At 37.5% G+C, this 14,496-nt stretch overlaps 1 protein-coding gene across 5 annotated transcripts in view; it reads right to left on the bottom strand.

Moving 5' to 3' along the window:
- The window catches only part of MYSM1 (Myb like, SWIRM and MPN domains 1), a 29,076-nt gene that overhangs the window by 2,805 nt on the left and 11,775 nt on the right, over nt 1-14,496 (bottom strand). For 2 of the 5 annotated variants that reach the window (XM_038412459.2, XM_043490950.1), the window contains 11 exons: nt 13,031-13,161; nt 10,074-10,177; nt 8,222-8,299; nt 6,065-6,153; nt 5,660-5,714; nt 5,523-5,573; nt 4,670-4,744; nt 4,134-4,322; nt 3,634-3,766; nt 763-868; nt 555-612 (listed from right to left, as the gene is read on the bottom strand). In XM_038412459.2, the coding sequence (XP_038268387.1) occupies nt 555-612; nt 763-868; nt 3,634-3,766; nt 4,134-4,322; nt 4,670-4,744; nt 5,523-5,573; nt 5,660-5,714; nt 6,065-6,153; nt 8,222-8,299; nt 10,074-10,177; nt 13,031-13,161 (1,069 nt within the window). The remainder of the gene's footprint in view (nt 1-554; nt 613-762; nt 869-3,633; nt 3,767-4,133; nt 4,323-4,669; nt 4,745-5,522; nt 5,574-5,659; nt 5,715-6,064; nt 6,154-8,221; nt 8,300-10,073; nt 10,178-13,030; nt 13,162-14,496) is intronic. The other 3 variants (XM_043490948.1, XM_038412460.2, XM_043490949.1) reach the window with 3 other exon arrangements.

The raw sequence follows: 14,496 nt of genomic DNA, 5'->3' as shown, positions 1-14,496 counted from the left end.
TGAGAGAAAAAAATAAATGAGAGTAATTATTGCATGTCTTCTGTTTATATGACTTTTGCTTTGAGCAAATTTTCTGTCTTTTTTATACAATTAATTTTACAGATTCAATTATTTAGAACTTTATAAAAATGATTACACTGATTGGAAAACTAGAATTCTCACTTATGCATGACAAATATGATGCAACACTATTTTAAGAATAGGATAAAGGACTTAGGAGACTAATTCTCTCAATGTTCAACAACTCTTGTTGACGTTAACAGCAGTCAAACAAGCAGAGAAGAGGAAATAATTTGCTTTTTTCCCCCCTTTTAATTAAGGTTAAAACTTCAAATATTGCTTTAATCATTGGTCTCAACTCCAGAAATGAAGTCAACAGCAAGTTTGGAAACATAACCCAACCTTATTTTCATAGTTATCGTACATAAAATTATGAGCTGCAATATAAAAGATATTTATTGCAACTGACCTAAAATTGTGATTTTCATAGCTGAGATTATAGATGTTTCAGATTACTCCAAAAGAAGTGACATTTTAAAAATTTAAATGCTTACTTTTTGCAAACAGGTCAGGTCAGAATCCCTGTGAAAGATTTTATCCATGGGGACACTGCTATTGGAAGAAATATAAAAAGTCTTGATTGGATGAAATGGACAAAACTGTTTTCTATTGAAATACTAATAATAAATACATAAAAATTGTAAATTGCCTTATCTTAAAAACAAGTATATTGCAAGCAAACACACACACACATACACACACCTATGAGAGAGCCTGTATTTTTCGATTATCCATCTTGTTTTTTCAAACACTAATTCCCACTGAGGTTCTTCCAACATCTGATGTACTTCAAACTTGTAAGGCAGGCCTGTAAATCATTAAAACATGATTACTCCCTGGTTCCCTTATACCTGCCACTCCTCTTCAAATCTGGAAGCAATCTCCTTCCATCCTTGCAACTATTCATACTTTACTTATGCTTGTTGCAGCAACAATAACTTGCAAACCTATTACTTACCAAAACTAAGCAGGTTGAAGTGACACTGTCAGTTAGTTGAAGGCTTCAAATTTAAGTTTGGTAGAAAAAACAGTTTTTTTCATTAAATTATACCACATTTTTGTTTGGGGTTAAACTTTCAAAACAAAATATCTCTGCAAAAGAATAGTAAAACAGCAAAACTAAACATTTTATAATTGATCACCACTTCCTTTTATTTTTAAGGTCACATTTCTCATCTCTTGGCTAGTGTTCCAGTGTTCCTTGTGGATTAAACCACATGGGTAATATGTATTCTTTTTTATTCACAAGTAAGGTGTGGTGGCTGATACTATGGTGACGGACTGTTACCCTGAGTTTGGGGGTAGGGTAAGAGAGAGTAAGGAAAGTTCAGTTTCTAAGCAAGAAATTCAGTTTTAAAACTTCTAGTTACATTACTGAGGACGGGCATAGATGAACCAATCTAAAAAGTGATATACATAGAATGCAAGAGGATGACTACTAGCCCACAAATCAGTTACCAGATTACTAGAATTTACTGTCTTCACCCAGGTTAACATTAAAAATAAGTCTTTTCAGGACCTCAAGAATACGATGAGCTGATTCGCACACCTTCATTCAAAACCTCAAAGAAAAAGAAGGCAATAGCTACAATTTACCATGTGAAAACATCTCAGATTTGAAAAAATGTTCAGTCAGTTCAAAATGGACTTTCAAGAGCAAGAATGTTCATCCACTCAAATAGTTATCACTGATGTGAAACTTCAATTTCTGTCCATTTCCCATGAACTCACATATTTTTGCCAGAACAGAACATAGCTGCACCAGAGTTAAATATGAAAAAAAACCCCAATGAATAATGCAATAATGCTTCGCATACCCTTACAGAATCACTTAAGCATCATGAAAGACACTGAAAAATACACTATTTATCTAATACTGTGATTTATTTAATTAACAGGAACAACTGTATAGAAAGAAACAGCTTTGTTTTTTAAGACCTGTGTATGAATGATGTTTCTATCTGTACTGACTGGGAAGGTGGCCACATGGTTAATATTCCATATAAGATACCAGTGTTTGATTTCCAAAAGGTTACATTTGAAAAATGTATTTACTCCTTGTACTATATCTATTTGCCACCTGAAAACAAGTCATCTCCACAATTTACGTAACAAAAAGATGACAACGACTAAGGCCAAGTATCAGTCACAGGCACTTTAGCTCTGAGTCATAGGAAAGTGAAGATGGCAGGACCAGGGTTACTTTATGTGACGCTGTCAGTATGATAATCAAGGAGTACCACAAAAAAGTCATCCACACTCTGCCCACAGCATTGGGAAGCACATTCCAAATGGCTGGTCTCTCCTCGCTACAAGTCATTATAAAACATAATGAGGGAAGTGTCAGATCTATCTATCTTCCCCAACACTGCAAGATTCAAGTCCCTGATGTTTGGAGGCAAAGGCCGAGTTATGGGGCAGCATTTATGAACTGTGGAACAGGAAAAATTAATTCTACTAATGGACTGTTATCCTGTGACTTTGCCTCAGATCAGCAAGAGAGTAAACACAGGAAACAGATCAATTCTTATAGTCCTTGTAATTTTTTTTTTTTTTTTTTACGAAGTGTCTCTAGTAATTTTTTTTTAAAAGGGACATGAGATGAGAATAAATGAAAGGCTAAATGAAAGGTGTCTTCATGGAATGGGATTCAGATTCTTGTGTGAGGTGTTAGTGGGTTTTTCCATCAACATTTTGCCTTCCTACATGCTATTTATTAGTTATCAAAATATCCAAGTCAAGAATTGATAAATTTAAGGGATACTTACTAGCCAAAAGAATAAACCTACCAGCCAGAGTTGATATGTGAGACTGGGTGGAATGGAGCAAACCTCCAAGGTCTATGGGCAACATCTTGTAAGTAGCCCATTCTGTACTGCTGGAAAGGGGAAGAGAACTGAGATTCCTGCCAAGTTATCAATCCCGGAATCTGTTTAGGACTATATCTTTTCATATTAGCCTCTGGCTGATAGGTATGATTAGTGTGAACCCCCTCTGCGCACCAAATTCCCAACTACTGAAAAGGAGCCTCATGTTATTCTACCCCTACATCAATCTCTCTTCTTTGCTTCTCCACCCCCCTTTCTAGATCTGTGTGATAGGGTGGTCCTCCTCCACTCCATGCCTGTGTCTGCTCATAGTTTTCTGAAGCAGGAGAGTGAAAGTGACATAATTCTTAAGGGCTTCACTGGTGTCCACAGAGTTCTGAATACCAACAGAGAAACTGACCAGTCTTGATAACTTCACTTGGCTGTGATTTGGGAAAGCCATGAGCAGCAACAGAGACAATACATGTCTGTATGCAGTCATGAAGACAACACTAGATCTCTGTATCTTTGGAAGTATTTCTTTACACTCATGAGGTCACAAAATACTAATGGTTTTTTAAAGTGAAAGTAAGATTATGCAGGAACTGATGGTTTAAGCCCCTCCCTTTGCCAGGGAAAGCTGCCCAACTTCAGAGGTGAGAGAATCCTTCAAACCCTTGTTCAAGTGTTGAGAATATAAATTTTCCATCTAAAATCCTGAAGGATCAAGAGGAGTGGGGTAAAAGTAATTAATTCAGATACTTACGGTATGAGCCATCAGAACTAATCTCATCACTAATAACCAGACAAGTAATCTGGGAATATGGAAGAGGATTATTTCGGTTATAAGGACTTATGATCATTCCAATGAACATTGCCCCGCCTCTGGAGAAATAACTCTAAATGAAGGAAAAAATAAAATTGGTAATATATGTTCTAAGTGCAATACAAACTCCTCTTCGAACTATCTTTTATATTAAAAAATAGAAGGTAGAGAGACGCATTAATAAATCCTTAAAAATCTGAAAAACAGGTTACCCCACTCCAATGTAAATATATAATATTATATTTATTATCCTTTCTTTCCTCAATTTCAATTAAACAATCTCTAAATTAACCATGTAAGACACTGTAAAGCTAAAAATCAATTTACAACCAAAATGATTTTCAATAGTGCAACCCAGAACCATTATTGCATTAAGCATGTTATATTATAAATACTAGAAATGAAATTTTTTTTTTTTTTAACATACACACAAAGAGTACCTGGTATTTAGCCTGAGTGTCAATATCTCGTATCGAAGGGTTGGGGTCAAATGCAGGGTGAGAGTGGTACCACCCAATTACACTGTACCCTCTAACAGCCAAGGTTTCTGAGGCCTGAGTTTGAGACACTGGATCCATCTCACACTGTAGACCTGTACTGAGACTATTGCATGGTTCTGCTGCACAAATCTGTAAATAATATCCCCATATATATAAATGGAAACATTGAGTTAAAACATTTAAACCAATCATAAATCAATGTTAAATACTAGATTTTATGCAAGTGTAGAAGAGATATGACAGCCAGATATTTTTACGAGATCTTTAATTTTGTAATGTCAAGATTACAATAATTAACTTTTCAAGTTTCAACTTTTTAAGATTAAAGAACAACTAATTCAATAATCCGTAGGACATTAACTCTTGCATACATGTTTTTCAATATAAGGCATTTAACCAATACTTTTAGTGAAATGCAGAATGAACACTGACCCCCCCCAACCAAAAAACAACCACCAAAAAAAACCACAACTTACTTCAACAATTCTATCAGCTTCAGAGTATCTTCCCCCTAACAGGCCTATTACTTCTGCCATAGAAACATGAGCATGCTAAAGATATATAATATGAACACATTACTTAAAATATTTGTTAAAAATATCCATTTTCATAACTGCTGCTAATCTTGGATTTACATTATAAAACATTGTCTTCACAGGTTCTTTCACAGTAAGGTTTAGAAGGAAAACTGAGAATAATAAAGACTCTGAAATACTGTGTGTTTCAATTTAAAGTAAATAAAGATTATCTTTGCCACCCATCTAAGTATTAAGTATGTATGAGGTGCTGTTAGTTGGAGAAACTGTCACCATTTAACACCAGGAACGCTGTGTCAAAACTGAGAAGACTTTGGCCTGGCCTGGCATACTTTGTTATTATAAAGAGAATATGCAAATACTGAATCATCTTCTGGATTGCTAGGTAAATAGAGTAACGATCCCAATGGATTCCAAAGTGGCAACATGCACACTGAAGTGATGTTTCTTTTGGAGCAACTACTATCACAGAAGATGGATATCCTGGGAGAAATGGAACTGCGTACGGATCTGATACTACTCTTATTTAAGTCAGTGACAACTCTCCAGTGACTTTATCTGGAACAAGAATAGGCATTAACAGCCATTCATGTTGGTAGACAACTTGCATAAACTATGGTAATTATTACAGTAAAATATATAGACACAACCCTAAAGAGATGCAGCAGTTTGGGATTTCTCCTGTAGTAGACTCTTGCTTTTAGTTCTCAATGGGAAGGAAACTAATTGAGAAAAATGGGGCTATACCAAAATATATACTTCAGTCCATTATAAAACAATGCTTAATCCTTACCAAGTCCATTATTAAAAGTGCTTCTGAAGCCACTTTCACCTGAAATGGTTCCTGAAATGACAAACAATAATGAGTACCAGAGACATCCTGTAAGTAAATAAATGAATGTTCTTGATTATTCATGAATATGTACTCACTCGTTTTTCTTCAGTGAAGAAACAGCAAGGTATCAGCTGAAAAGGATCAAAAGAACTACAAAATGAAAGAAAACTTCTCTAAAGATAAGGACAATCGATGAAAAAAAGTCTTTAAATAAATCACATTTTCTCCCAACAGCTCCTTCTTTGTTGGAATTGCTCATTCCCCCACTCCAGTGACTGCTCCCCAATTACTGGAATTTTGTGATTTACACCCATGAATTTCAAAGGTAAAGTTTTGTAATTTACAACTGTGATGTCAGAATTTTAAAAAATCTAGATTGCAAAGCACATATGTCTACATAGTAATGATTCACAACATTTAGGTTTGAATCTATGCAAGCCAATTATTATCTCTATTTCCAAAAGAGATATTGCAAAGCAAACAGCACACAAGAAGAAAACCTTTTTATTTGTCTCGATCCTTTAGAAGGTTTTGCAGGTTTAAGTTTCTCCTCCTCTCTCCTTCTTGCTAGTTCCTCAGCAGAGAGATGCTAAAAGACAAATTTTATCAGTAATGATCGCCAGGCTCCTTCAAAATACCTAGATTCTGGGCACTAATTTGCACCCTGCCATGCTTGCAGCTTTTGTCACTGGATCACTCATCATGCACTGAAACAGCCAGAATATACCATGCAGTGTGAAAATAGTGACAGAGCCATTAGCACATAGATCTGTTTTTGCAGGAAGATGGAAGAGACTCTTCCTATCATCCCCCAAGGCTTAATCTAGTCAGAGTTCAAGTAATGGCATCCACATCTCACACAAGTCTTCACTGTCAAATGTATGCGCAAGTACCACCTGCATTATAATCAGTTGGTCAAAACTTTCTCAAAGCAGTTCCTCTTTGGTGCTGAAATTTTCCACATTGTCTCAACCTAAAGATCATTCTTTGCAGGAAATGGTAGATGCAGCAGCCAAAGCCATTGAAACTTTTTAGTTATTCGAGCCCATGCTTGCCTCAATCATGAAGCGTGGCTGCCTTGTGAGTGACATTTTGTACATACATAACTCAATGGCAGAAAAGTGGATTTTGTTTAAACTGCGTGTGTTTTCTAGGTTTCAATGAGATCTAATAAACAAATTGAGTTTGAAAGAAAGTATTCAGAGTAGCAGCCGTGTTAGTCTGTATTCGCAAAAAGAAAAGGAGTACTTGTGGCACCTTAGAGACTAACAAATTTATTTGAGCATAAGCTGTAGCTCACGAAAGCTTATGCTCAAATAAATTGGTTAATCTCTAAGGCGCCACAAGTACTCCTTTTCTTTTTGAAAGAAAATAGTTCAGTAATTTTGATGTCATTAATGTCACACATTTTCTCCACACTGGAAGAGTAGGATTATCTGTTAAGTTTCTCTGCTCATTCGAAGGTTTAGAACACTAGGAATGTGGATGCACAGTAGACAATTTTCTGTTTAGTCTAAATTGACTTTGAATGTTGATGGCTCTGCGAAGTACTTCAGTGTCATCTAAACTTGCAAACACTTCAAAACTCTGGAAAATCTTACAGTTTTGGATATCATACAATTTTGGGGAAGGGAATGGCGGGGATGGCACGATTCCCATTTCCTAAACTCTATCCCTAGAGGAATAAATACAGGGCTGGAAACCTAAAAGGCCTAAATTTTCTTTCCACCTCAGCTAGCCTTAAGGTCACAGTAAACAGTGTAAGAATCAGGACTGAAACCCTGACTGCTAGGTCTAGTCTACTAAAACAGTGCTTCTGAGGTATATCACAGACGCTCTATTTTTTCCCCAAGATAACCACTCACAGAAACTGTTATAAAGCCCCCCACTGTCTTACAGCTAAAAACCCAGGGTAAAGGTGGGAACTGGTCAGTCACACATCTATCACCTCTCTCTTTCTTGTGCAACATGTAAAACTCAGTATGTGATGTAAGGAAACTGTGTAACGTAGTACATAGTCTTCAAGTTGGTTTATTTTTGAAGTCACTATAAAAGATCTAGAAAGCAAGGCAAGCATCAAATCAGTTATTTATTATGAAGAATGTTTAAAATAAGCAATCTGAATTTTTTTTTTTTAAGATAAACTCATACTCTTATTGTTGACAATTTGGAATAAAGAGCAACCATATTGTAAGGTATAAGCACAAAAGAGCACAAATTCAGCTCCCAGCCTTAACTCTGCTTTTCCAGATTTATGAATGCTTGAAACCTTAATGTTGAATTAAAGCTACATTTTTTATAAACAAAAGATTTATATGATGTGAAATGAAGAGCAACTTTTCACTGAATGAGAGTAAGACTGATGAATTCTGCAAATTAAAATAAACATTATGGCCATGCCATGACATAGTGTATGCTTTATAGTATAACTGTACAAGTTTGGGACATGCATTCTCAAAGTACATTCACCATGATATTAGCACAGTTGCCTAATAGTTGCTCCAATATTATTTTCAAATCATGGTTTCAAAAAGAACAAATGTAATTTTAATGCTTATTATGCAATCATTTTTTCTACTGCCTTTGATGAGATACCATCTGATAAATGGTTAGCAAGAATCATATCTACCAGAACAGTTTAAAAATACAAGAGTTACCTCAAATGTCTGTCCTTCCAAATCCTTGGCATCACACCAGTTTCCCCAGGGGTCTCGCACACGCCGTCGTCTTGTACGCTGTTGGAAGGAGATAAAATACTAGTCAAACATCATCAATCCATGCACATCAAAGCACTGACATTTGCTGAATTTAATCAGCCATAAAATGACATCCAAATGGTCAGTGGCTCATAAGCATTTCGACTCCCAGAACAGTCCCACTGAATAACATAGAACTCTTCACTTTGGTTTATACTCAACAGTTGGCAACCTTTCTAGAAATAAATCCGGAAAGGTTTTCCTTAAGCGGTACAGTAAATACCTGAGTAAAGATCCATGGATCCATCCAGCTAGTACAGACAGCATGGTTTATTATATGTGGGCTTGAAAGATTTCTCTCTTTTTTTTTTCCCCCAATTTCAAGAAATATTGATTTTTATTTTTAAATTTTTAAGAGTTTTTATTTTTACAGTTATGGGAAATTGGGCGGTGGGAGGGTAGAGTTGGAGTTAGGCCAGCACTGACACTACGGCTACGGGGGGCTCCTTGTGCGGCCGAGGGGCCCAAGACACTGAGGCGCTAGGTACCAGGGAGTCCTGGAGAAAAAAAGACAATGATGAGCCCCTGGCTGCAGGGAAGGCCACAATTCCTGCCAGGACAGCCCCCGCACTCCTGGTTGCTGAGTGAATGAGTGAGCAGGGCCGTGACAACAGAGCTTTAGGTGGCTCCCTGTGCTGCCACATTACAGGTGACACCCGTTCCCTGCAGGCACATGGTGTGGGGAAGGCTGCGGTCATGGCAGGGCAGAGCAGAGACACCCAGACAGGACCATAAGGGGAGGTGGAAGATGAGCTGCCAGCTACAGGGAAACCATACTGTTGCCAAATGGCCCTGCCCCCAAGCAGGACTTCAGCCTTCCCTGCACCTGCAGGGATCAAGCATCATCAGCCCTGCAGCCATGCAAGAAGCTCTCTGCAGCTTCGTTGTCAAGGCCCACTCACTCCCATAACAGCACTGCTGCAGAAGGCTCAATCTATGGTGCCACAGAGCCAATACCACCCAATCCCTGCAGGCACAAGGTGCAGGAGCGGGAGGCTGCACTTGAATCAACTGTTACTTATGGATATTTTTTTCTTCAATTTCAGTGTGTCAGCTGAAATCAACATTTATGGACATCAATTTAAATCGAATACTGCCAAGACTAAGTATACTGGTAAATAATTGCAAATTGTGATGCAAACAGTATTGGGTATGGCTCATGCTTTCTGCGTAACATTTTTTATTTCATATATAGATTTTCTTTTCTGTCACTTCCTTTGTGGAGTTGATTTAGTTTTCTTGCACCAATGGATTTAAACACACAAAATACCTTTACAGCAAAATAAAAATTTGGTATTACATACACTTGTTACATAATTATCCTGCAAATCTTATTCTTTTAATGAAGCAATAAATTATTTATAAAGTCCCATATATGCGTGGTTATAAATGCTGAGCTCTAAATAAGTCACTCCAAAAACTTGGTAAATTTACACATTAAAACGTAGGCAGCCTCACTACATGCTGACAGAACACTCCAATGCTTTCTCATGAATGCAAATTGGCAAATTATGCTGGGTTTTCTAGCTCCAGACAAGTTGGAGTGGAAACCAACTGTGCAACAGAATAGTAATTAGGACAGGTATGACAAAGAGTAACACTGGTGCTAAAGCAGACATTGAATCAAAGAACACTCAGGAAAGTGATCAAAACTGAATGGGTTAAGAAGAAATTCAGAGAGATGCCCTCTATCGAAAGTGAAAGTTGAAGAGGCCCTATCACTGACACATGCAACTTTTTAGTTTCATCTTACCATGGACTGCAAACGCTGAGCAAGCTGGTATGCTTCTATGGTGTCTTTGCCTTCTTTGGATCGTGTTTTGTCAGCTGGTTGTGGTCTGTTATACACAGCCTGTTCTATAGGAATGCAGAACACACATTATTTTTCACTAATCCTGGTAAATAAAAATTCCATATTTAATACAAATCTCAACTAGGAGGTATTATTCTAGGATAAGGCAATAGTATAGTCATCTAGTCCTCACTCAGCAGCATACCGACTTTAAAAACGGAAAACTTTGTTCTTATCTGTGAATTTTCTTTCTAAGACCCTCCATGTCCAGCAGTCTGTACGGTGCGGCATTCTCCCTCCTCCAAAGGTTGGAGGCAGAAAAAAGATTCATGCACAGCTAGGGGCCAAGATCACTACCTGTGGAGAATCCCAGAATGATGGCTTCCAAAGCTGAAAATTACTAGCTGTGGGGCCAATATGAGTCAATCAAGAGTATGGTGGCCTTTTCCTTTAGTATCTTTTTTTCTCATCCTTGCCAGTAGAGGTACGTGGAGAAAGCTGTAAAGTAAGTATTAGGGCCACCTTTGAGACAGAACATTGATTCCTTCCCTTGAGGCAAAGATCCGTGATTGGAACCCTGAACTTTTTCTACACCTTCTGAAATAGAGAAAGATTCAAGCTCCAGGTCCTTCCTGCTGAGCCTTTATGTGGATAGCTTAGAGGGGGGAGATAACTCTCTGACAAAGTCAACAGATGTATCACTTCTTTGTGGATGGAGGAAGATTTTGTTCCCCCTTGTTGGCTGATGTATGCAACTGTAGTAGTGTCGTCGGCTGTGAGATACACAATGCTGGTGGACTGGCTTTTGAAAGTAGAGGAGGGTTAGCCTGATGATCCTGAGCTCTGGCTCATTTATATGCCTGTTCTTCTCCAAACTGGATGAAGTCCCATGAGCTACTGTCCTGTTGAGCAATGCTCCCCATGTATGAAAGTTTGCTGTGATGATGATCATGAATTTCACCAGTTCTGATACTGGACACGCAATTGGAATCTTAAAGGATGATTCAGTCCACCACTTGAGGGAGGAAGTGATTCATTTTGGAACTGTGATTCTCTGTTTCTGATTGATTGCAATTTCTTCCAATGATAAGAAAAATTCATCTAAGCATCCTTAGATGAAATCTGGTCTGTTGTAGAGCATCTACACATGAAACTAGCATACTGAGAAGCTGTATCAAGGACTTCTAGTGATGTCTGATGACCACATGACACTTTGTGAATTAGAGGTCTTCTGTTGTCTCTGCTCTGAAATAGTGTCTATAATCACTCCTAAAAGCAAAAGTCACTGAGATGGCTAGAGAAGAGTCTTCTGCATGTTCACCAGAAACCCATTATCCCAGATGCAGATTACAATCTCCTTTAGATGCTGAAGGGGGATCTGATAGTCTCCTTTTCAGGTATTTGTCCTAAGTAGGGAGAAACATATACCCCCTTTCTCTGAGAATGCAAGACCACCAGGATCTTTGAGAAGACTTGTGGGGCTGACACTAGTAAGAATGGGGGAGCCCTGTACTGAAAATGCTTCTCGTTATAACAGAAGGGCAGAAATTTCCAGTGACTCTCCTTGATTATCACATGAAGGTAAGCCTCCTTGAGATTTGCTGAAGTCATTAAATACTGGAGTGATAGAGTTGTAATGATAGACTTTAGTGTTTTCCATCAGAACTTCAGAGACCTGGTGGATTTGCTGAAGGATTTGAGATCTAAGATGGCTCATGTCCCCATTCTTGGGGTCACTAAGAGTACCAAGTACACCCTATAAAATCTGTCTTGTTGGTTCCAGCTGTACTGCCCTAATGCCAAGAAGGCTTTTACTTTTTGGTGTTTGGTTAAGTTGTTTGATCTGGGAAATATGAATGTATCTCTGGGGAACTGCTAAGTTTGATGGCATAACCCTGTAGAATCGCCTGTAGCATCCATTTGTCCGAAGTACATGTCTCCCATATCTGGGTAAATTTCTGAAGCCTCTTGCCAAGTTAAGAGGTCTTCTTGGAAATGGGGCCCCAGACATGGTCTGAGGCAAACCTTGCTTCGGAACCCATAGTCTAGGAGTCTCCAATTAGTCAAATTCAAGATGTTTTTGCTAGTCCAATCCTGAAGGCTTTGCTACAACAAGGAGACCCCATGTTTGCCCAGGAGTGGAGGCAGAGAACTCAAGTTACCCACAAAGAGGCTGTCCTGGCCCCAGGCTGGCTGTCAATCTTTGCTCTGCCATCAACAAACAGAGTGAGGAGGAACATTGCATAGTAGACTGTAGGACATGAGGAGGGGCTCTGAGAATTATGTACGTTCACTCACAAGACAGCTTTGGTTCCTTCAAACTATATATCAGGTTAGCTAAAGAAACAGGTTAAACAGGCTAGTTTTCAATAAGTTATGCTTCTCCCATCTTATGAGAAAGTGCAGTCAATAAATAAAATCCATACTTGAAGACACCAAGTATTTTGAAAATTTAAAAGCAAAACCAAAGCACAACTTATTTTCTTTCAGAAGGTCTATAATATTAGAGCCAGATTCTGCAACTTTTATACCAACTAATACCTACTCATACAAGTAGCCCATTAGGATTTACATGATGACGGGTGGGAGGTCAAACAGGTCATAATGCCATTATGCGAGGTACCTGCCCCAAAGAGCTTACATGAAACAAGGGTGACTGGAGACTTCAGAGAAAAAGGGAGATGGAATGAAGACTATCCACATGGATAGTTTTGATTGGACTGAATACAGAAGGTACTCGGCAATGAATTTAACTCAAAAAATTCTTCTGAAAATACAGATTTCTCTCTCCCTTGATTTTTATATCTCATGTAACATACACAACTTATCAAAATGGTTTCTGACCAATAACAGATATTGTTAACATCGTGGTTATAATTTGAATGGATGCAGATTAACATTTTTTTTTTTTTTTTTACCACAGCCAAAGTTAATTGCTCCTATTAACTCCAGGTATGTGTGTATCCGTCCAATACAGTTAACATCACCACAGTTCTTAAGGCCTGGCCGTACTGAAGTCTTATTCAGGTATTTAGGTTTACATCGCTCCCTAAAATAAACCATAGAACATTTTCAAACAAAACGGAAATGGTTTAGTAAAAAGAAAAAAGAATAGTTTAATTGTCCTGTGAAGCCATTTGAGTTTCCTTGTATTTTTTCTACAGGAATTATTGGAAGATTCTGACTATTTAACATGTGTAGCACTCTGACAAAGAATGTTAGTGGTAAACAGGCTTATAATCACCCTCAAAAAGCTACTCATGAAGGAGGATTGTACTGTTTGAGTGATTGTTTTCTAAAGTACACTCTATGAAAAACAAAATATGGAATAGAGTAGTCATACAGATATCTAAGATTCATAGAAAAATGCAAATTTATGATGGTGTTTGAGGCTGTGCAGATTTATTCAAATACTTGCATAGGAAAAAAAGATATCCATACACAGCATAAAATATAGGCCCTAGAAATGAATGGTGCCAGGGAACAGCAAGTTATTGAAATGAAATGATCCTGTTAAAATAAAATACTTGTGTCCATTCCGTGTCACATGTTCTACTGTATTAAATAATTATTTTAAGTAACTGCATAAACAACTTGTAGGTTAATGTGTGATAATCCCGTTTATTATCCTACATGCACATTTACTGCTTTGAAATCTGTCAAAAATTTCCCTAGAAATATGGGAGTTTATAACTACTATAGAACTAGTGAATAGGTTATCAATTTATAAGGCAATTAAACTAGAGCTGAGAGAATATTGTAATATTTTTAAAGTGAGTACAGTTAAACTCAGAAAACAATGCTACAGGCAAACAAATTGCATGGCAAATTAGCCTGTCATAGTAAAAACATGGGTTCCTTAAAATGGTTCCATGAAGACAAACTGTACAAAATTCAAGACTCTGAATACTGCTCCCTGTTGAGAAGGACCCATTTTAAAAAAGGTTTTGATCATCACGTTTTACTCTAACATAGACTGAAGAATGGACACACATTACAGACATCACTAGAGAACTTGCATGGGAATTTTATGTAAGGTCTGAAGGACAGGACCCAAAATATAGAAGACATATACCAGACCCATGAATATATTGTGATATGCATCCCATCTATATACCATTACCGTGTGATAACTGCAAAGTAATGCACTAACCAGTATTACTCTATTTTCTCTTCCCTCTTTTGGTGTAATATGCTAAATTGACAAAACTGGAGAAAGAATTCTAGAATAAATTGTAGCCATGTGTTTTGAAAATGGACACCCATTTTCATAATACTCCAAAACTTTTTAATTGTTGAAATGTAGAATGTTCCTTTATATTTAAGAAAAAAGGGAAGAGGGGAGGGATATCCCATCTATAGCCAATGCTGTTACTTTTCAATC

Source organism: Dermochelys coriacea, chromosome 8, assembly GCF_009764565.3.
Source record: "Dermochelys coriacea isolate rDerCor1 chromosome 8, rDerCor1.pri.v4, whole genome shotgun sequence".
NCBI classification, from domain to species: domain Eukaryota; kingdom Metazoa; phylum Chordata; order Testudines; family Dermochelyidae; genus Dermochelys; species Dermochelys coriacea.
Note: the sequence above shows the minus strand (reverse complement) of the source record. Positions and strands in the feature narration are given on the sequence as shown.